General features: G+C 42.5%; 1 protein-coding gene across 1 annotated transcript in view; it reads right to left on the bottom strand.

Moving 5' to 3' along the window:
- The window catches only part of GFRA1 (GDNF family receptor alpha 1), a 190,883-nt gene extending 178,149 nt beyond the window's left edge, over positions 1-12,734 (bottom strand). Inside the window, exons 1-3 of the mRNA XM_053389100.1 lie at positions 11,657-12,734; positions 10,135-10,437; positions 8,467-8,550 (exon numbers count right to left, since the gene is read on the bottom strand). Coding sequence (XP_053245075.1) covers positions 8,467-8,550; positions 10,135-10,437; positions 11,657-11,696 — 427 coding nt within the window. The 5' untranslated portion in view covers positions 11,697-12,734. The remainder of the gene's footprint in view (positions 1-8,466; positions 8,551-10,134; positions 10,438-11,656) is intronic.
- Positions 12,735-21,159: the final 8,425 nt, after the last annotated feature.

Genomic DNA, 21,159 nt, shown 5'->3' with positions numbered 1-21,159 from the left:
TTTCCAAACTTTCCACGTTAGTGACACACTTTTTAGACATGCATCATTTTGCGACACAGTAATTCAGTTTTACTAGCAAACCAGAGGTTAAACTAGCCCCTTTCCAGCCCCAGGAAGAGCACTGGGAGCGTTCACACAACACACCTACACACCACAGCTGACCCAATAACATATCGCAACACAGTTTTGACAGCTCTGTATTAGGGTTACCAGAGCACAGCTCTCCCATAAGAATGCCAAGATAAAAAACAACACCCCACCCAAATCTCAAAGCCGCACACACCTGCCTGTCCCACACACATTATTTACCTCGGGGAATTCACAGAGGCTTGCAGAGACATTTCTGTCAATCTCCTGCTCTCTAGTCAATCAGGTGTCTGCACCATTCTGTCAATCCGAATCCAAACACACACCTATTGCAAAAATGCTCCCCCCATGTGTCACTGAGTAGAAAAACAATGTGACTGACATTTCAGTATTAGGACTTACCACTTTTCAGCCCCCATTGTGAAGGTTCCCCAACCCACATAGGGGAGCAGAGAAAGTCGTAGGGTATGTGGTGAGCCAGGCTGGGCTGTTCCAGTCCCTGACCATGTTCATTGCAGCCTGTTTCACCATCAGCCTGACAGTCTGAATATCCTAGTTGTACCCAAGATTCTTTTTTAGGCTGAGCTTTTTTCTAGATTCCAAATCTTATTTATCAGTATTACATGACCCCTTTCCTCTAAGGAGCTCAAAGTGGCATTCATGGGTCTCCTTTCCCCCACGTTATCCTCACAACAACCTTTTGAGGTAGGTTAAGCTGAGAAACAGTACTTGCCCAAGGTCAAACAGTGAGTTTCATTGCTGATTTTAACCCTGGTCTTCCAGGTCCTAGTCTACTTAATGCCCCTACATTTTGTTCCATATTCTGGTAAAAAGAAGCGGAAGTCAATAAGCTGGGGGAGGGGAATAATCATTTCCCACATCATCCCGATTCTGTAGTTACACAGAGCAGGACCTTTTGCATACTGGAACGCACTTTGGAATATTTTCTCTGCTGACACAAGACATGAACCAATGCCCTTTTGTTTACAAAAGCCTTCCTAGAGTAAGGACATGTGCCCTGTATTTTACTTATTGTGGCCCTGTAAAACTGTATTTTATCCTATCCCTGTTGGGTGTTTACATTGTATTTTTTAAATTCTTGTGCACTGCTTTGGAGTTGTTCTCTTTTCAATGTTATGAGTTTTATAACAACTCATAAATATATAAAAAGTGAAAGCAGTATAAAACTTCCCCTTTTCTGATCCAGACAGAGAAATGTCCTATGCTGTTGCCCTTCTCAGTCATTGCCCACAACATATTTATTATCGAAGATTTCTCCTTTCTCAAAATTGCACCACTGAGCTGATTCATCACAGACACCTTCTAGTTTTGTCCTCTATTAGCCCCTTCCACTTCCCCATAATGAAGAACTCCCAGGGAAGCTCTGCAGGTAAAGGATTCCCCCACTCACTCTGCCTACCTTAGATTTGAAGTATGCGACAAGTGAGATTGAAGCAACTGTGAGAAATCACCAGGCATAAGGAGTTCTAATCGTGTCATCCCATGAGAATTCCCTTCTTAAATATCAATCCCCTGCAAATCTCCCATTTCTCCAACTGCCATAGACCCATAGCACAACACTTATCACTGGAGATGGAGAACTGGAGGGTAAACAAATATGACAAGAGCCAGATGAAGGTGAAAGGTATAGTAAGGTGTTCAGCATCAAATTACGGATGTGAGTTATTTTATGATGAGCTTGTTTGGTATCTGGCAACGGTAGCACTAGACAGGACGGAAGGCTGGTTGAAATGATAACCCAAATATTGGTGGCTGAAGGATGGTCCAAAAGAGGCCAGCGCCCCCAAGTCTCTCCTTACTAGGTTTGCCCATCCTCAGTGCCACAACATAGCTCATATCCACTCTCATCCTTCAAGGTAAGTCAAAAATACAAATGCTTTGGCTGAAAAGTACCAACACAATATGAAAATGCTTCTGAAAAGGTATAAACTTAAAAAAATAACGGTTCACACAGATACACTTTGCAGAAAAGTAGTAACATATTGAACACATGCTAATATTCTCAAAAAGTGGACTCACTTTCAGATTTTTGCATACTGGAAGCAGGAGGCTTCTATGTTTGGCTGAATGTGTTTCAGAGCCCTGAAGGGATAGGGAAACCTGCTTCAACACAATTCATGACAGCACAGTGGCTCCTAAGCACCTTCACACTGAACACATGAAATTATGAGAGGAACCAGTGTGTGAAGGGGACACTGGGGTGGGGCTTGTGTGCATGGCTCCACCACTCTACCGACTTTTAACCCTTGCATATTCAGGCAAGTGAAATTTATACATCAATTTACTCTCTAGTACGCATATCTAACGTATTTGAATTTCACACATCTTTAATTATCTGTTGCTTCCTAATACAGTGGTACCTCAGGTTACATACGCTTCAGGTTACAGACTCCACTAACCCAGAAATAGTGCTTCAGGTTAAGAACTTTGCTTCGGGATGAGAACAGAAATCGTGCTCCGGCGGCATGGCAGCAGCGGGAGGCCCCATTAGCTAAAGTGGTGCTTCAGGTTAAGAACAGTTTCAGGTTAAGAACAGACCTCTGGAACGAATTAAGTACTTAACCCAAGGTACCACTGTACGTTAGGTATCAAGATCTGCCACCACCAGCGAGTAACCAGTTTCTCATTCGTAATGATAATCAAAAATGTAAACTTTATATGCTTTGCTACTGAAAAGACTTTGGTAAGAATTCTTATGTTCTGTACATCTTGAGTTGTATTTATTTTTAGAAAGGCATATAATGGCACAATAATGCTACTATTAAAAGCTATGTTTTGCCTGTGTGCCAACGCAGTAGCATTGTAAGAGCAAGCTCCCCACCATATCAAGTTTCCAGAATAATTTTTTGACAATGAAAATACATATGCACAGCCCCCTTCCAGCTCTGACTCCTGCATTCTAAACCACCCACCCCCAACTGTTATCACACAATATCCCAGCTCAATTGTATAAAAGCAATACGAAAGTAGATGAATATATCTTCATTTTTAATTCACAGCACAATCTACAACCCACCTCTGTATTTCTGATTATTTGATTTCACACTTGTATCAGAAGTTGATCCACTGGATGCTGCCTCTGATTTAGAAATGTGTACAGGTGTGTGCACCCACTCAGTGGGCCTGTTCAATTTCATGCTGCATCAGCCACTGCAAACGACACTAAAAAGACTCTGGTCACCATGCATAAAAATTCCTTCCCAAATGAGTCTTGCAGCTGCCATCCAACATTCAGTAGGATAGAAAAACCCAAACTTATACCTAATTGCCATTATTTTCCTCACTAGAGTTAAATAGTCAGGGACCACCACAGTAAGCAATTATTTTTTTTTTTATAAAATTTTTATTAGTTTTTTAACATATAATATAAGACAATACAAGCAACAAACACTAACAAACAAACATATAAACATGTATAATTTCATAAAATTTTTTCATAAACCCAATTTCAACGACTTCCCCATGCCTCCCTTTTCTGCATTCTTATTTTAAATTTTTTCAGCAACCCCTGGTCTTAGTTACTTATTAATTCCTTTCTTTAACCCTTTTCTTTCCTCATATCCAATCCTTTATCGCTGCAAATCTGCTATGCTTTACCCAAGACATTTTAACACACAGTAAGCAATTATTACCAATAAAGAAGGGTTGCTGCCTTGCAGGCACTAATCTGTCGCCTTCAAGATGAAGTTTGATGTCCAAGTTTGACCAATGGTAACAGATGATGGGAGTTGTAGTCCTACAACATCCTGCTATAAAGGTTCAGAGTGACAGTTCATTCATGCGGCAAAAGTTCTGGTAGACCAGCGGGCACAAGTCATGTGCATTTCTGCCTATGTTTTTGCCACGCCTGTCAACTGGGTCCAAGCAAAACTGGTCAGGATGCCAAGCAGCCATTGCCAAATTTACATGCAAGTACAGTTTGAGCTGACCAAGCTATCTAAGAAGCCCATACTTAAATGGAAGTCTACCTGGATATCCCTTGCTGACATTACTTATTGGTTTGTTTTCATTAATAGACGTCTTCAGCAGGACTGCCAGATTGTTGGCAGTAAGTATTGAAATTAATGCATCAGAATAAAATGGGGTGAATTTAAAAGCCCTCTCCTCTCACATCCAAATCAGCATGAAGCCACTTGGCGCTATTTTTTGCCACTCGGGATTGTATGTGTAGAAAGTCTTTACATGAATGGGATAGATCACACGGCTTTTTCCCCACACAGTTATCCCTTCTGGCCTAGTGGTGATCAGGTGGGAAAGACCAACACATAAGACCTGCAGGTATAGGGTGGTATAGAAATTTAATAAATAATCATAATAATAATTTGCAACACTCATGTGCCTTCTCCAGTCACAGAAGTATCATGACCACACCAAAGGAAACAGACCTACTGCAGCTACTGAGAACTGCCCTGAGACCTCCGGGTATAGGGCAGTATATAAATTCAATAAATAATAAGTAATAATAAAGGACATTCAGTGTGTGGTTTTCTTGGTAAAAAGGAGAAATATTCTAATTTGAAGTATACTTGGAAGATAACTCCTGGTACTTTACTGCCGCATATCCAAATTCTGAAGACAAGAATTAAGAAGTTGGGGTCTAGTTCTGCACAGCTTGAAAATCCTTAATTCAGAGGACATGTGGTCCGTAGACAGGATAATGGAAAGGATGCCAGACAAGTCTTGTTTCAAGCATTGGCCTTGTATTTCAGGTAGATGCAGAATAAAAGTTATGAGAGGACATATTAAAGGAGGCCATTTCTCCACAACACCTAGCTATACCCCACTTCCTTCCACAACATGTCCATTCAAACACAAAATTCTAGAATTCTATATTTGAAAGACTGTTCAGGTTTAAAAACAACAACTTTACCACACATTTGTAGGACTTGACTCTAAAGTCTCAGAACTAATTCAAAGTCCCTCCAGATGTTGTTTGCTACAATCCCCATCAGCCCTAGCCAGCACAACAAATGGTCAAGGATGACAGAAGCTGCAGTCCACAAATACCTCAACACCCCTACTTTACACAACCTTCCCCATTCTAGATGTTTCCACAGCCTAGATGATTTGGATCCATGGTCAGGGATTATGGAAGTTGTAGTTCCAAACATCTGGAGGGAACTAGGTTGGGGAGGGCTGGTGTAAATGCTGCTGTCCCCTTCCACATTAATATAAAAGCAGTCTGCACAGTCCAGCCTCCTTCACTCTTACCAACTATATCCCTCCACATGGAAAAGTAAAAAATTTCTAAAATCAAAAGCTGCATAACTGTGCCCTATTTGCTTAGCACAATGTGCCTTTCAACTGCAGCAGCATACACTTATGACTACAGCTAAAGCAACCACGCAGTCAGTAAAAAACAATACACACACACACACACACACACACAAACACACACACACAAGTATGAGAACTGCTAAGCTCATCATATATCTGACACCGGAAAATCATAACTTGCATTTATTAAAGAAGCATGCACTAAGTAAGAAGAGTGAACAATTCATTTTCATCAGTCTACTGTTCACTCCACAATTGTTCCAAAAGACAGTTATAGATAGTTCCCAAATTGCATCAAATAAATTATTAAGAAGCTTGTTCTGAGAACAGTAAGGAAAAGCTACACAGAAGGCACACAAAATTGTTGTCTTATAAAAGGGCCAACATCTGACCTCAGTTATACTTATATATAACCCAAACAAGAGAAAGCATTGTCTGAAGTATGCTTAATATGTAAACACTGACCAGGTTTGGCAGAAGAGCAGATATAAGCCCTGCCTTAAGCAAGTTTGCTAATCAGATCAGCAAAAATCAAAATCAGAGAATACAGCACAAAAATTCTGGTACCCTGGTTAAATAGGCAGTGAAGTGGAAAGAGTACAGTACATGCAAGGGTTTGATAATTTAACCTTAGCTGCACAGTAAAGTATAATTAAGAGGTATCTACTGCTGTTCAATACTACCAATCTGTTAGAATAGCTTTATAACCAGGTTATAGTTAGAAGTATAAAAAGACACTTATCTTCATATGTTGCGGTCAAGTGAATTAGCACAGAAATTCTGGAAAATTATTGTTATAAAAAGTGAAAAAATAACAGATATTAAACTTCATTTAGCTCCTTTGGTGCTTTTATTGACCTTCAACAAAAACTGTGCCTTTGGCAAACCAAGAGTTAATATGAAATATCATGGCTAGAGCAAAGATATGGTGCACCAGATACTGTGAAGTAGAAAATACACTGCATGAACTAATTATATATGTGTACAAGAAAGGAAGCAGACTTACAATAATTTTTTATTCCAAACTGATAAATACATATTTATTACTGGAAAAATCAACCACATTCTTCAAGCAATATTATTTATGCCTTTGATTTTGAGAAAATGAACACACCTCTCTCTCTCTCTCTCTCTCTCACACACACACACACACACACACACAAAACATGACACACACATATACATACACATTCATCAAAAAGCTTAAGCTAATGAAACTTCTTCGTGATTCTTTCCAAAACTAATCCTGCACATCTCTAACTTCTACTGAATGTGTGGAAATACCAGACTGAGGAATACTGAACAGATCCAATTTGCCTAAGTAGATCATACTTATCAGTTATAATCACTGTTGCACCAAGTTCCAGGAATCTAACACCTAAATAAAACACCTCTAACCCACTCCTTCCCATTTTGCTAAAAAAGAAAAAGAAATCAGAACTAAGGCAGAAAAGAAGCTTATGTTCTGATCAAATTAATTTTAAAAGGCAGATAAACATTGATCTTAAATTGATTTAAAGGAACATTAAGAGCTCACTTTGCAAAGTTTGCATTGGCCTATTCAGATGAAATTGTCATATATTACTTATTTGGAAAGCCTTCAAGAAACCATTTCCTCTCTACACCATTTATCCTGGAACTCTGCTACTCTAATATTTTAGGTCTCTCCTCCCTCCCCACCATTTCACAGTCTAGCCAACACAGTTCCTGTCTTCACCAAGGAACTGAGCCGTGAGTTTAAGTGCAAACATGCAAATGTTATATTGGCTGGTATCTCAGGTACTGTATTACCAGTTTTCAACAGAAATGTCCTATTTTGTGGATAAAGTGAATTCTGTAGTTGAATGTAACAGACTGCAAGATTGTGGCAATGCCTAAAATATATGGTGGCAGTAAATATTTCTTATCCACAAGAAATGTAATTTAAATTTGGAAGCACAAATGCATCCAGTCCCATTCCATAAAGGAGAAAGTACTAGACTTGCTAAGGATCATCATACAAGGAGAGACTTTTGAAAGCAAAACTGCTGAAAGAACAACGAGAAAACGAATCATTTATGCAAGCAGTTTTAAAAAATCATTATAAAGGAGACACTCATTTCTTCCTCTCCCAGATATGATAGGGAATTATTTCATTTGCCTTAAGTGCTTAAGTGTCAAACGAGGTAATCTACACAGGCCATGTTAACCACCTGGTGTTGCACTGTAAATTCTGGAGGCAGAGAATTAGATTGCCACCTGCAGGTGTACTTAGCCTCCCCCCCCCCCACACACACTTCTTTTCCCCAAATAACACAATATAAGAAGTAAAAAATGCAAGGTTACAAGAAGTATTGATCATTTATACACTGCATGCAGCAGTCTAACAATAGCTACCTATGCCGAACAAAAAGTAAAACATAATTTCCAATAAATACCAGTGACACATATCTTATTCATACACAATGTGTTCATCACTGGATGTCTTAGTACTTGGTGATTCACAAATTAATGTATGGACTGTATTTGAGTTGATGTCAGCTGATCTGAATGCTCTGTATGTGGTATTTGGTCTGGGATGACTGTTTCACAAACTGATGTGATCACTTGATGCTACAGTCATCCAGAGATGATATAGGCATATGCAATCTCTCCCAGTCTGTCTATTAAAGAGTCAGGCATTTATAATGGACAAACAGTGATTGAGGTCACATCAATACATTTGCAATCCTATACATTTCTACTTGGACATAAGTCCCAATGCTTTCAGTGGGGCTCACACACAACTAAATGCATTTAGGATTGGAATCTTGGGCTACAATCCTAAACACACTTACTAGCAATCAACCCCCATTATACACAATCAAGTTGAACATCCAATGAAACCTGTGTAGGACTGTACCATGCGTGAAAGTAGAATTTGTGGTGCAGTATGCCCATATGGTTTTTCCATAGGTACCCAGACTATAACTTACATTTACTACAGAACCAGTTGTGCTCATTTTGAAATGGAAGGAAATACATTATTAAACAACCTCACAAGCAATTTTGAAAGTTAGCTAGTAGCCCACAGTTCAGAAAAAGGAACATAAATCCATTTACCTGATACAATTGGTGCTAGCCTGAATATGTCTGATAATCTGCTGTTAACTGGTTCATAAGGCGACTCTTCAAGCAAGTCATTTCCTAAGGACAATGAAAAAAAAATGCTTTGTTTTTCTCCCATGTTTATTACCTTCTGAAACCTCAATACAACCAGAAGTTCCAGCCTATAAAGCTCAACATACAAATCCAACCAGCCATTACTTATTTGCCCCAACTGGGTCACCACTTCCTCCCCAGGCCCTTTCTCCAAAACCTAGGCCTGCCCCATCTTCTTGTACCCTTTGCTGTAGAGTTAGTGATTCTACCATAGAAATATAGCTTCCGCAGAACTATCGCCTCCCTCCTGTGGCTGTAGTGAAGACAAATGCTAAATAGCATCATGCTCCATCACCCCAGCATATAGTCTAAAATAATGAGGGAAGGTCTTTTTTCATTCCCATCCTATATCACTTATTCTTAAGAAGCTAGTGTTAAAATCTGGTTTCTTTTACATTACAGAAGCTTCAGGAGAGAAGTATTTTGCCAATAGCTCCTCTTCCTCCTCCACCATGACATGGAATGATTATGGAACAGGTGGTTACCTGAAATAATCCTGATTTCAAGAGATACAAGGGGAGGGAAGTTTTGTGGTGTGGTGTAGTTATAAGACTATTAAGTAAATTCCCATATATCCAGAGTTGTGACTTACTTTGCATTTAGATATTATCTTCCCTTACTTGGGACAAGGGGAACCAATGAAACTGAATCAAATGCTACAATCTTACACATAATTACCTGGGAGTAAGCCCCACTGAACTCACTGGGACTTACTTCAGTACAGATGTGCCCAGTAAAAGCAGCCACTCTCTTTTAAAAGTGAGAGGATGTAATATCCAGTAGAGACTAGCCAGTAATAGGTATAATTTAGTGTGAAAGCTAAAACCAATAAATCCAAAGCCATTAAATTATTCAGTGTTGTCATTGACTAAAATATTGATTTCAATTAGGTGCCACAGGTGTGGAAGCTTTAGAAGAGATATTATAAAACATATCAAGGACAACAGAACTGGGTCTTAAATTCCCAAATCAACAGAGTCAGATTCCAATACTGTATTGTCTTGCTGCATCAGGAATCAATGGACATTTTGTCAAGTTCAATACTCTAAACAGTGAACAATTAGTAGGTTCTCTTCATCTGGACCCTTTTCCCTAAAGTATCTACAATCCTACAAGCCACATGCTTATGTAAGTACACAAGTGGAAAGGAGGCCGCTTTTAAAATGAAGACCCTGTGTAACTTTTCGGGTCAGTTAGGAAACAATTAATTACAGTTTGACACAGTGGGTGAGGAGTGACCCCTCAACCCTGTGAAGTTTGATCTCATTAACAAGTGCTGAGGAACCTTTGGGGTAGAGAAGTAAAGTACCTAATGCCCTAATCTTTTGACTTCAGTTTACAAAGGTCAGCTGAGTCCCCCTGGAGGAAATCTTTTATCCTGCATTTCCCAACAACAGGCGACTGCAGCAGCAACAGCTGCTCTGCCTGGGTGGCTGGAAAAGGTCCTTAGAACACAACGAGAATTACAAGGTCAGCTCATGGTAGATCAGAGGGGCAGAGGTGGGGAACCCCATGCTAATCAGAAAGTGAGGGGGAGAGTGTGGAATGGTTCATTGTTTTGTAACGTACCCTGTAAGCTTTGGTACATGCTCCAGTAAATACGTAGGCAATTTTTCTCCTTCTTCATGCCTCTCTTGCAGCGGCAATTGTAGAGAGATTTCTGCTTGAGAGCCTCCATGGCGCTCTTGCACTCGTCCTTTGCCTCCAGGCCTGTCGCCCGACTGAAGTTGCTCTCTTTGCCTGCCACGCACTGCCTCAGTGTCCTGTATTTCGTGCTGCAGCTCTGCTCCCTGAGGCACTGGTCGCTGGCTTTCACACAATCCAGGCGTTCCCCTCCAAGCAGCCCGCTCACTTCTGCAGACAAGAGGACTTCTACATTCAAAGAGAAGGAGGAGAAGAAAACACATTTGAGGCTGTGTGCAGACAAGAGATGCCAACTTCGGAGGGACTCTAAAAGGACATAAATAATTGTACTGGGGAAAGCAAGGGAGTGAATGCTTTACTCGAGCTCCCTTTCCTCCCCCATCAAGCATAGTAGAGGAGGAGGGAAACAGCTTCCCAACAGAAAATCCAGTTTCCTTCCGTACCCCCCCCCTACAAATCAAGTACTTAAAACTGCATCCCTACAAAACGAATGCCCCAATAGAACATACAGAGAGGTTCTCCCTCCCTATTACACAGCCAGTTTCTCCAGCATCAAAAGAGTTTGGGAACGTAACTGAATTTTTGCTACACCTGGATCCTGGACTTTACATTACTGTATTCCCAGAAAAGTGTTCATTTAATTTTATTGGATTAACTACAGCCAGACCAGGAATTCCCTGATTACTTCAGTTTACAAGACAAACCACAGGGGTTCACTTGTGGAGTAAAAGATCTACTCCCTCTCTCAATTCAATGCTCTTCTCCTTCATGCGCTGCTGAGAGCAGCAACAGTGGGTTAAGTGCTTGCTCTCAGTTTTCACAAAGGGTTTGCTGTGATTTTAATGACAGTCGTGAACAGCTAGGCGAGAGAGATCTCTTTAAAAGGCTGTGATTACTATACTTTCTACAGGAAAGGTACAAATTGACAAGGGTTTTGTTCTGGTATTGCTCTCCATCCAGGACTTTTCACGGAAGCGGTCAAAGCAGACCGTAGCCACCCCAGTTCCTTCCTTACCGCATTTCTTTTCTCGCTTATGGAAACACAGGCATGCACACATACATTTGTACATCATGCCTATTGTCAAAACAGAGCAGATTTGTGGCATAAACCATTTTCCCCAACAGAAGATGCAACCATCTCATGCATAAACGTCCCCACTTCCCTTCTCAGCAAGTTGATAAGGTTGAGATGGTTTGAAAGTTTCCCTTCCAACTTGCTAACAGATAGTTGAGATCTCCTCTGATCTTCTGATGAGCACTCTGTCCCTGTCAAAGGATGTTTGCCAAAGCCGTGATTTAAAAACTACAGAAAACTTCAGGGATCCCTCTTTAAAGAGCAGGCTGGCTGACGGCGGTCCACACATATCTCAGATCCCTACAAAAGCAAAGCCTTGGACTTTACAGAACCCCCCCCGGCCGCCCGAGCCTGAAAACACCAGAGACTTACCCATTAAGGGCAAAACGAAGTATAAGGTGGCCAGAGACATCTTGCTCTTTTGCCGGTCGTCCTCCCCAAGTGCGCTCGTTTTCTGCCACTCCAAGAGGCGATCAGCACGTCGATATTCCAAACCAGCGCGGTTCCAAAGCCCCCAAGTTCATATCCACGGAATTCCCGAGAAAAATCCCCCACCCCGCCCGCCTCTGTCCTCTCCGTCCAACAGCACCAGTACCAGCAAGAGCGGCTGCTCTGCAAGAAGAAAAAGAGGAAAGGGAGAAGAAAAAGACGAAGGCTCTCCTCTCAGATCTTATATCCCAGCATCTTGGAAAACAGGAGTGTGTTTTTCTCAATGAGGGGAAAGAGCAAAAGGGAGGGAGGGAGGGGGAGAAAGGGGGACTCACGCCGGGGGAGCGCGCGAGTGCGACACACAAGAGCAGCTTTCGCCTTGCCTCTTAGGGAGGGGAGGCACTTTTTCGCCCCCGGGGAGCGACTCCAAGAAAGAGGCACACACAAAAAAACCAGGAGAGGGGGGGTTAAAAAGGAATCAATATCCAGCCGCTTGTCCCCAGTCCCGCGGCCACACACGATCACTCCGCCAAATCCGCTTTTCCTTCTCCTTTACAGGCGACTCCAACTCATCATGGTGTCTGTGCGGCTCCGGGCTGGCCCGATTGCGCCTCCTCCTCTCCTCCTCCACCACCACCCCTTCCCGTCTCTTTCCTGACGGAGTTTACACCTCCTCGAGTCCGCAGGCGCTTTTAGAAATGTTTCTAGTTTGCTTTGCCCATCACCTCGTTGAGCGGCGGCGTGGAGGGGGGAGACACAGAAGAGCGGGAGAGACTGCGCCTAGTAAACCCTCCGAGACGCCTTTTGTATCGCTGCCGGGGTTTTCTTCTGAGCTCACGTTGCCCCCTCTGTTGGAGAACGAGGCGCACGCAGCGAGCAGACGGAGCTATTGATCCCGCGGAAGGGGACGGCGGAGGAGGCTCTTCCAGCAGGTGCAGCCGCGCGCCCGGGTGTCGCCGTTCGCCCAGCTTAAGGCAGCGCTGCAGTCCTGGCGTCGCTCACCTGCGTGGAAACCCAATGAGTTCAATGGGACTTGCTTCTCTGGAGACGCGGCGGGCAACTTCACCCAACCTGCCTTCTCCTCTCCCCCAAAGTTTTTTCCCTCTCTCTCGCCCTCACAGCAAGCTCCCAAATCTGGGTTCAACGACGCATTTGGCGCTCTTTATGGCCAAAGGAAAGCGCCAAAATGCACGCTTTTCTTCGCACGTGGAAGTGGGCGGGATTTTTTATTTTTTTTAAAAAAACGACCCAACTAGGGTAGCTCTTTAGCAATGTCGTCTCGGAATGAGCGGGAACTGTTCCGCAAGCAAAACCTGAAGGAATCTTTCGTAACAAACCAAGGTGATGGGTGTCCATTTTGGAAAGGTGACTTAAGTTTCGCCGGGCGGCCTGCAGTTTTCAAAGTACTGCCCAGCAGCAGCTCCTGCCTCTTCGCTTCCTTTCCCCAACTTGCCTCGGATAGAAACTTTTAGGCCGCCTCGCCTTTCGAGGGTCCTCGTGCTTGGGGGAACGCGCTCAGGCGCACAGAAACACGCCGCCTTTCCGGTTCGCGCCGGGGAAGGAGCAGCGGTCTGGATCGACGCCGCATGAGGGAGGGCCGTCTCTCAACTGCTCGCGCGCCTCAGAAGCCTCGATCATTGTTACTGATAGGAAGACTTCAAAGAAGTGGCAATTCCTCTCAGCCCTGGGCTATGAGGAAATCACGCAGGGGATTCGCCAAAAAGAAATGCTCTAGTGAAGGTTTTGTAACATTACCTTTCCCTCCTTTCAAGGATAAAACTCCCACTAGCTTCAATTTACTGCGGCTGTTGATACCAAATGTTTGGTTAATGCCACACAGTTAAAGCTACCCGTTAAACAGCAAAGCACTAACACGTTTTTTATTATCGAAGATTTTATCATATTAAAACCACTAGGGGTTTTTAAAATCTAGTTATAGCACCCAGTGCAAGCGATTATAGAAAGCAAGCAAATGTCATTTATAAAGGCATGATCAGTGCCGGATTTATGCATAGGCTAAGTAGGCTGAAGCCTAGGGCCTCCAAATCTAGGGGGCCTCACCAGCCCACCCACCCACTCCCCAGTGGGCAGTCTCCCCTCTCCCAAAATTGCAAACCCAAGGCTTTGTGCAAAGGCAAGGCAATTTAGCCTCTAAGTCTAGGGGGCCTCACCAGCCTGCCTGCTCGCCAGGGCCGCAGTCTCACCTCTACCAAAATTGTAAACCCAAGACTTCATGCAAGGGCAGGGAAACTCAGGCCCAGCAACTATGAGACTCGGGGCTTGCCAGTGGGGTGTAATTTGAAGCAGTGAGGAGCAATTTCATTATTTTTTTTAATAGTGCCCCAGTTCACAGCCAAAGTCTGCAGAATCTTATAAATAAAATCCATCTAGATTGCCCGGGTGTAGGGACGCCCTTGGGAGTGGCCCACAGGGCCCAATTTGACCCAATTGCTCCAATTGCCTTAAGGTCAGCCCTGATGAGACTGTGCAGGGGTTGGACTGACAAGCCCTGCACCTTCTAGGTCCCTGGTGTCACCATTCAGAGTACAGACTCAAGGACTTGTTATGGAAATAAAGGGGGGGCACTTATTGGAAATCAGTTTTGTCATCTCTTCCCCCCAAATCCCGAGACAATGAGTCCAGCCAGCTTTTATTCACAGTCGCATAAGCACTACACTACAGCATGGCCATAAACTTGTACATTCAACTGATAAGACTTGTCAACCAGTTCTTCCAAAGTTTTCCTAAATTATAAAGCTCCAAAATACAGGTCAAAAGAGAGCAGGTCTGGGAAGAGCGATGCATACAATGGGCGCCACCAGTTAAAAGGCCCTGCTCCATGTAGCTCCTGCCCTGTCATTTGATAGGGTGCCCACTTGCCCTCCTTCTTGACATGGAATGCTCTCTATTGGAGTATCCAGGTCCAGTACAAAGACCATAAGAGAGAGCAGGGACCTTGAAGTTCCCAACAGCTGTTAATCAAGCAAGCAAGCCAAGCACACAGGTCACCTTTGTCACCGTCAGGACACCTATGTCCTGGCCAGGCCTGCACCCAATCTTGTTTTTGTATAATCTTGTTTTTCCTCAGTAACCAAAATTATATTTTCAACATATACAAGCAGAAAAGTTGTTTTCCTTCATTTGCAAGGAATCTTACATAACAAAGTGGCACTAATAAAGAAAAGTTCCAGGGTGGCAACAGAAAGCAAACTAAAAATGCTTTTGCAGTTCATCAAAACTATCCAGCAATATCAAGTTATAGGAAAACTGCTGCTATTAACAGCAATCCTTCTAGTTGGTTAATTGCAAGTGTGTTGCACGTAGAAATACTGTTTGTAATGAAGTGAGAGCAGTAGTTTACTTGCTCGAATTAACAAATAAGAAAGTTTTGAGAATTTAAATTCTAGATTAAAATTGATTACTTGAGAAGGGGATTGTAACAAAAACCCCGGGGCCTAATTTGAATAGTAGAGTGCCTGGTATCTGGTGGGCAATCTCATCCTTTATTTCCACACTGTGGCTGCAGACCAAAGCACTCGTCAGGAGAGCTATGAGATTCTGGTGAGGGTCAGATGCCTTGTCAATCCCAGCAGGTATATAACAGGAAGTCCCGGCCTGCCTAGGCCTGCAGCCTGCCCAAAGTTCAGTTATTGCAAAAGTTTTTCAGTGTTAATTTTATGCATTTTTAAAAATCACCATGGTATTTAACAATAATATCTTATGTCCTTGAGAGGAGAAATTGTGAATTGCAGAATTTTAAATACCCGTCATCATCCTTGTCTTCACTCTTCCATTTTCTTCCAATTGTGAGGGTGGGAGGTGGGGAGGGGCCTCCCAAGTGAAGTAGCCTAGGGCCTCTCATCATCTAAATCTGGCCGTGGACATGTTAGAGAACACACATAACCCTTTTAGAGGAAAAGTGACTATTCAGAAGAGCTTTGTTATTACCTACTAAGGCAGCAATTCTGTAACCACTTATCTGAGAGTAAAGGTAAAGGGACCCCTGACCATTAGGTCCAGTCACGGATGACTCTGGGGTTACGGCGCTCATCTCGCTTTATTGGCCAAGTGAGCTGGCGTACAATTTCTGGGTCATGTGGCCAGCATGACTAAGCCGCTTCTGGCAAACCAGAGCAGTGCACGGAAACGCCGTTTACCTTCCTGCCGGAGTGGTACCTATTTATCTACTTGCACTTTGACGTGCTTTCGAACTGCTAGGTTGGCAGGAGCAGGGACCGAACAATGAGGGCTCACCCCGTCGTGGGGATTTGAACCGCCGACCTTCTGATCGGCAAGCCCTAGCCTCTGTGGTTTAACCCACAGCTCCACCCACGTCCCTATCTGAGAGTAGGCACACTGAATTCAATGGGACCTCTTACTAGACATTCACTGTAAGGTGCCCCACAATAAATATTTGAGGCCCCCCACCCCAGTTGATGGGCACTGCTATTTAAATGGTGTGCATACTCCATGTCTTGTGATTATGTGGGGCAGGGCTTTCCTACCCCCCCCCCAATATTTTATTCAAGTTGGCACCCTTGCTAATCACCATTCCTAGGGACTGAACCCCACTGAATACAGTGAAACTTCTTTTTGAGTGAACATGCATAAGATTTGACTGTCAAATCAAGACAAAGTCAGCTAACATGGTGCACTCCAAGTGTTGCTGCACTACAGCTCCCATCATCCTTGGTCATTGATCATGCTGGTTGGGGCTGATAGAAGTTGTGGTCCACAACCTATCAAGGGCTCCACAATAGCCAGCCTGGCCTGAAGAGTACAAGGAGCCCAGAGAACAGTACTGCAAGCTATTGTGTACATTTGGCTTATATGCAGCACTACACATAAAATATGCTGAATTTTCCATGAATGACAGATCTCTTGCAAATTTCATGAGGCTTAGAGATGTATGCGCAAGCATGCAGTTATGATATATATTCAGATATGCAATAATTTGAGCCAAATACTAGTTCAGTGTATCAATTTTCACTTGGCTGCTGAATAGACAAAGCTAACATATGTCACAACTTCATGACAGATGGTTCAAGCAGAGAGCTGTTCGTTGTTTTCACACAATTGCTACTTATATAGAGATCCCCAAAAAGTCTAACAAAAAGGCAAATTAGGCTAAGATTCCAGATTTTGTCCCCTTTGCACTTATAGCAAAACTCAAGTCAGCTTAATATTTACAGATGTTGTGGCATTTGGAAAGAAGCAGGAAGAAAGAGTCAAAAGTTTCACAAAGATCCTGGGCAGTAGAACAAAAACTGTCTCTCATTTACTTAAAGAACGGAGTTCATATCATGGTGAATACTGTTTATTCATATACCTAAAGGAACCAGTACAACCCTAAACTGTATAGGTTTACTCATAAGTTAAGTCAATCCAATGGGACTTAATCCCAGGAAACTGTGCCTGGGACTGCAGCCTAAACTGATCAGTGGGACTAAATGGTAAAGGAGAGAACCTTTGACTTATTTTTAAAAACTCACAAATGCAAGCCACAAATTATTTCTTAATAGACTTTTGAATGGAACAAGATGACCATATCATTAGCCACATGTTGTCAACTGAAGTCTTAACAGTGACTTCAGTGGAGCTTAACTGTAAAAAGTAACCTTACTTTGTCCTACAGGATAGGATCACAATATTGCTGGGCTGTACTGGTGCAACCTCTTCCAGCAGCGGTGCAGATAGTTGAATGCCACCCCACCCCATATATGCTGTAAGGGTACTAGATGGCCCATACACAGTTTATGATGCAGCTTGTGACTGGTCTTTGCTATTGCAACAGGTCTCAGCTGAGAACAGGGCAACTTTGGGGTAGCAGCTGTTATGACTGTTCCTAATAGCCTTAGAGATTATTGCGCAAGTGGTAAAGTCATGTGGTATCAAGACCCCAGATTTCTGTGGGGTTTCTCGGGCTGGAAGGCCTGGGGGGGTTTCAATGTAGCTTAGGACACAGCACAGGAGGAAAGGCAATGTTCAGTGTTAGAACACATGCTTTGATTGTAGAACGTTTGATCCCTGGCATCTCCAAGTTAGGCTGAAAAAGACACCCAGTTGAAACTGTAAGCCACTTTCTTATGTTTACCCTTAGCGGCACAGCAGGTTTATGGATCATATCCAGCATTCTTACAAGTTGTTAATATGTTAAGTGTGGGAAACGCATCATGTTCAGAGGAAGAATGCATGCAATGCTATTCACACACTGCAGGGAATGTAATTAGGTGTTATGGAGGGCTCTGAAAGTGAACTGAAATGATTGCTGGTCTGCTTTGCCACATGCTAAATGATTGGTCAGCTCATGACGAATCTGCCCTAGGAAAAAAAGATCATGAACCACTGCACTGTTTATATGAGGATCCATATAGAAAATCCTATTAAACTAAATGTCTTTGGAACATTGAAACCTATGGGTAGCTAAGCATTCTGATAAGCGAAAGAACCAAACCAAGGAGATGTTATACAGTACATACGCTGGTGGCTCAAAATAGCTGATGAGCTAATACAAATGCCAAATTGTTATAGTAGTTAATTATACTTTCAGAGCCCTTAGAACTGATGAGCCTCCCCAAGCCTGGGTCCTTCGGATATTTTAGATTACAGCTTCCATCACCCTTGACCATGGGCTGTACTCGCTACGGCTGATGGGAGATGGAGTCCAACATCATCTGAAGGGCACTGTGTTGTGGGAAGCCGGAAGTATGCACAACAATTTACTGATCATACTGCATCCCATTCTTCCATCATCATTCTCACAACAAAGCCCATGACATTACATCAGGTGAGGGTTTGTGATCTGATCAAAGCTGCTTCTGAGATTCATGGCTAATCAGAGATTGCTGTACTCCCTGTTCCAAATCCAGCACTCAGCCTATTATATTACACTGCCTTAGGGTGCAATGGGACCTTAACAGCCATCCCATGCATGTCTACTCTGATGTAAGACCCACTGAGTTCAATGAAATGTAATCCCAGGTAAGGGTGTATTGGATTCCTTCATTTCTCTGGATTGTGACCATAGGCGGCATCTAGTAATTATTTTGCCATTAAACTAAATGACTTTGGAACATTTGTGGTTAAGCTCACAATCTAGAGTGGGACTTGCACTTCAATTTTAAATATCTTATGTAAATAGAACTTAATTCCTTGTAATATCAATACAAGGGTGTTACATGCTGCATAACTTGAGCTATTTTAAGTAGTTTTCCAAGCAGATAAGTGTGATCATGTCTTCTGAAATGCTAATTAAATATAGCCACAAATTGACCTTGCAGATGTCTTCAAGTACAATCTGGATGATGTGATCCGGCTATCTTATTTTTTGAAAATATAATATAATAGGTTTCATAGACACGGTATAAATAGCCATTCCTATCACTACTATAAATCAGCAATAACTCCTCTGAGGTATGGCAGCTGTGTATGAGGAATTACCATTTGCAAAAACATCAACAGAAATGTTAAATAACATAACAATATAAAGCATATGCTAAGAAGGCTTGAAAACTGACACACAGCTCCATATTAATGGCAAAATAAACAACTAATATCCAAACAGACCTGACAAGCCAACAGTGTTTTTTATTTTTATTTGGACTAAAACCAAGTCAGGACACAGGCTAAGAATTAGAAGCTTCATTACATATATAATTAATATAATCTACACTCACAGATGAGCAGAACATTAAATCTAAACAGTTTCCTGCAAAGATCAAGAAATTTGCGTTATCCTTAGTATATTGGTTGATGTGCATAACTTGAATTTTGTCTGTTGACTCAAGTCTCAAGATGTTTTTGTATATGTCTACGTATTTTCCACCTCATGTTTCAATCAACTTTATAGAACAATCCAGTCCTCAAGTTATATAGGATCATTCTTAACATAAACACCTGAACACCAGAGGAACACAATAACTTGAGCAAGAAGCATATACACATGTATAGTAATACTGCTGTACTGGCAGAAGGATACCACTGCTCAAAGTCATACATCAGAGGAGCAGATCCAGCAGAAAGGGCAAAAAGTGAACAGAGCTGAGATACAGTGGAAGGGAATCATAAGATCCACCTGGATCAGGCTAAAGGCTCATCTAGTCCAGCATACTATTCTCACAGTGGTCAACCATATGCCCAAGCAGTAACTGATTGCAATACCAACCTCCAGTGCCCAGTAATTGGTATTCAGAGGTGTATTGCCTCTGACAGTGGAAGCAGAATATATAGTAGCCATCGATAGCCTTATCCTCCATGTCCAAGACTTCGGCCACATCCACACTATACCACAACTATGATAACAGTTGTGGCTTTCTGCAAAGGATCTTGCGAACTGTACAGTGGTACCTCGGGTTACATACGCTTCAGGTTACACACTCCGCTAACCCAGAAATAGTGCTTCAGGTTAAGAACTTTGCTTCAGGATGAGAACAGAAATTGTGCAGCGGTGGCACAGCAGCAGCAGGAGGCCCCATTAGCTAAAGTGGTGCTTCAGGTTAAGAACAGTTTCAGGTTAAGAACGGACCTCCGGAACGAATTAAGTACTTAACCCAAGGTACCACTATAGTTTGTTAAGGGTCCCCCTCAGAGAGCTACAATTTCTGTAGTAGTAGTTTTAAGAATCAATCTCTCTTTACAGGCAGCTCTAGTAATTGTAGTGAGAACAGCGTAAACCTGAACACTCACAGAGAAACCAGTGCCAGAACTGGGATCACCACATCCTTATTTCTGCTTTGTTGACTGTTGCTTTTGATAACGTGTGTGTGTTTATCCTCGGTAAAACACATCTGAATTATGACTCACCAGCTATAATATGGAATCTTTGTAAACCATATCAATAAATTAGCAGAATTGGCCTATTGTATGTACTGCTTCTCATCCACCCCACTGAGAAGACTTCTGTGCATTGCTTGCATTCTACCACTGATCTTGTTCAATAAACCTGGTTTCTGCTGTGCCTCTGCTCTTTGTGATGGTGAGCAGAAAGGATACTCTCACTTGTTACTCACCTCAGCTGTCCTTTAATGGGGCACACACTGGGGTTGGAAGCAGTGAGTGTTACGAGTTGTTCAGCGGAATCGCTGATCTGAACCTTGTATAGAAACAAATCTCTACCACAAGAATGCTCTCCAAAGCTTTACTGCAGAACAGTCTTAAATACTAGTGACTATAAGGTAACTGATACAAAATAAAAAAGTAACACATTGCAAACAAGCAATGAGGTTCAGTCCTTTATGTAGTTCAGCAAACTTTCCTCTCTCTGGTCCCAGAGGGAGATATGAAGCTTGTTCATCACTGCAGAACTTACGCACAACCATTGCTGCTGCTGCTATTAGCCATCTCCAACAAACACACACACAAGCTTCTCAAGTTTCAGCTTCCTGCTGTGAGAGCTCTGCAGCTCTTGTTTTCGGAGATGCATCATCAGATAGCTTATCTCACGCTAA

Source organism: Podarcis raffonei, chromosome 5 (assembly GCF_027172205.1).
Source record: "Podarcis raffonei isolate rPodRaf1 chromosome 5, rPodRaf1.pri, whole genome shotgun sequence".
Lineage (NCBI taxonomy): Eukaryota > Metazoa > Chordata > Lepidosauria > Squamata > Lacertidae > Podarcis > Podarcis raffonei.
This window is presented reverse-complemented; position numbering and strand designations above follow the sequence as displayed.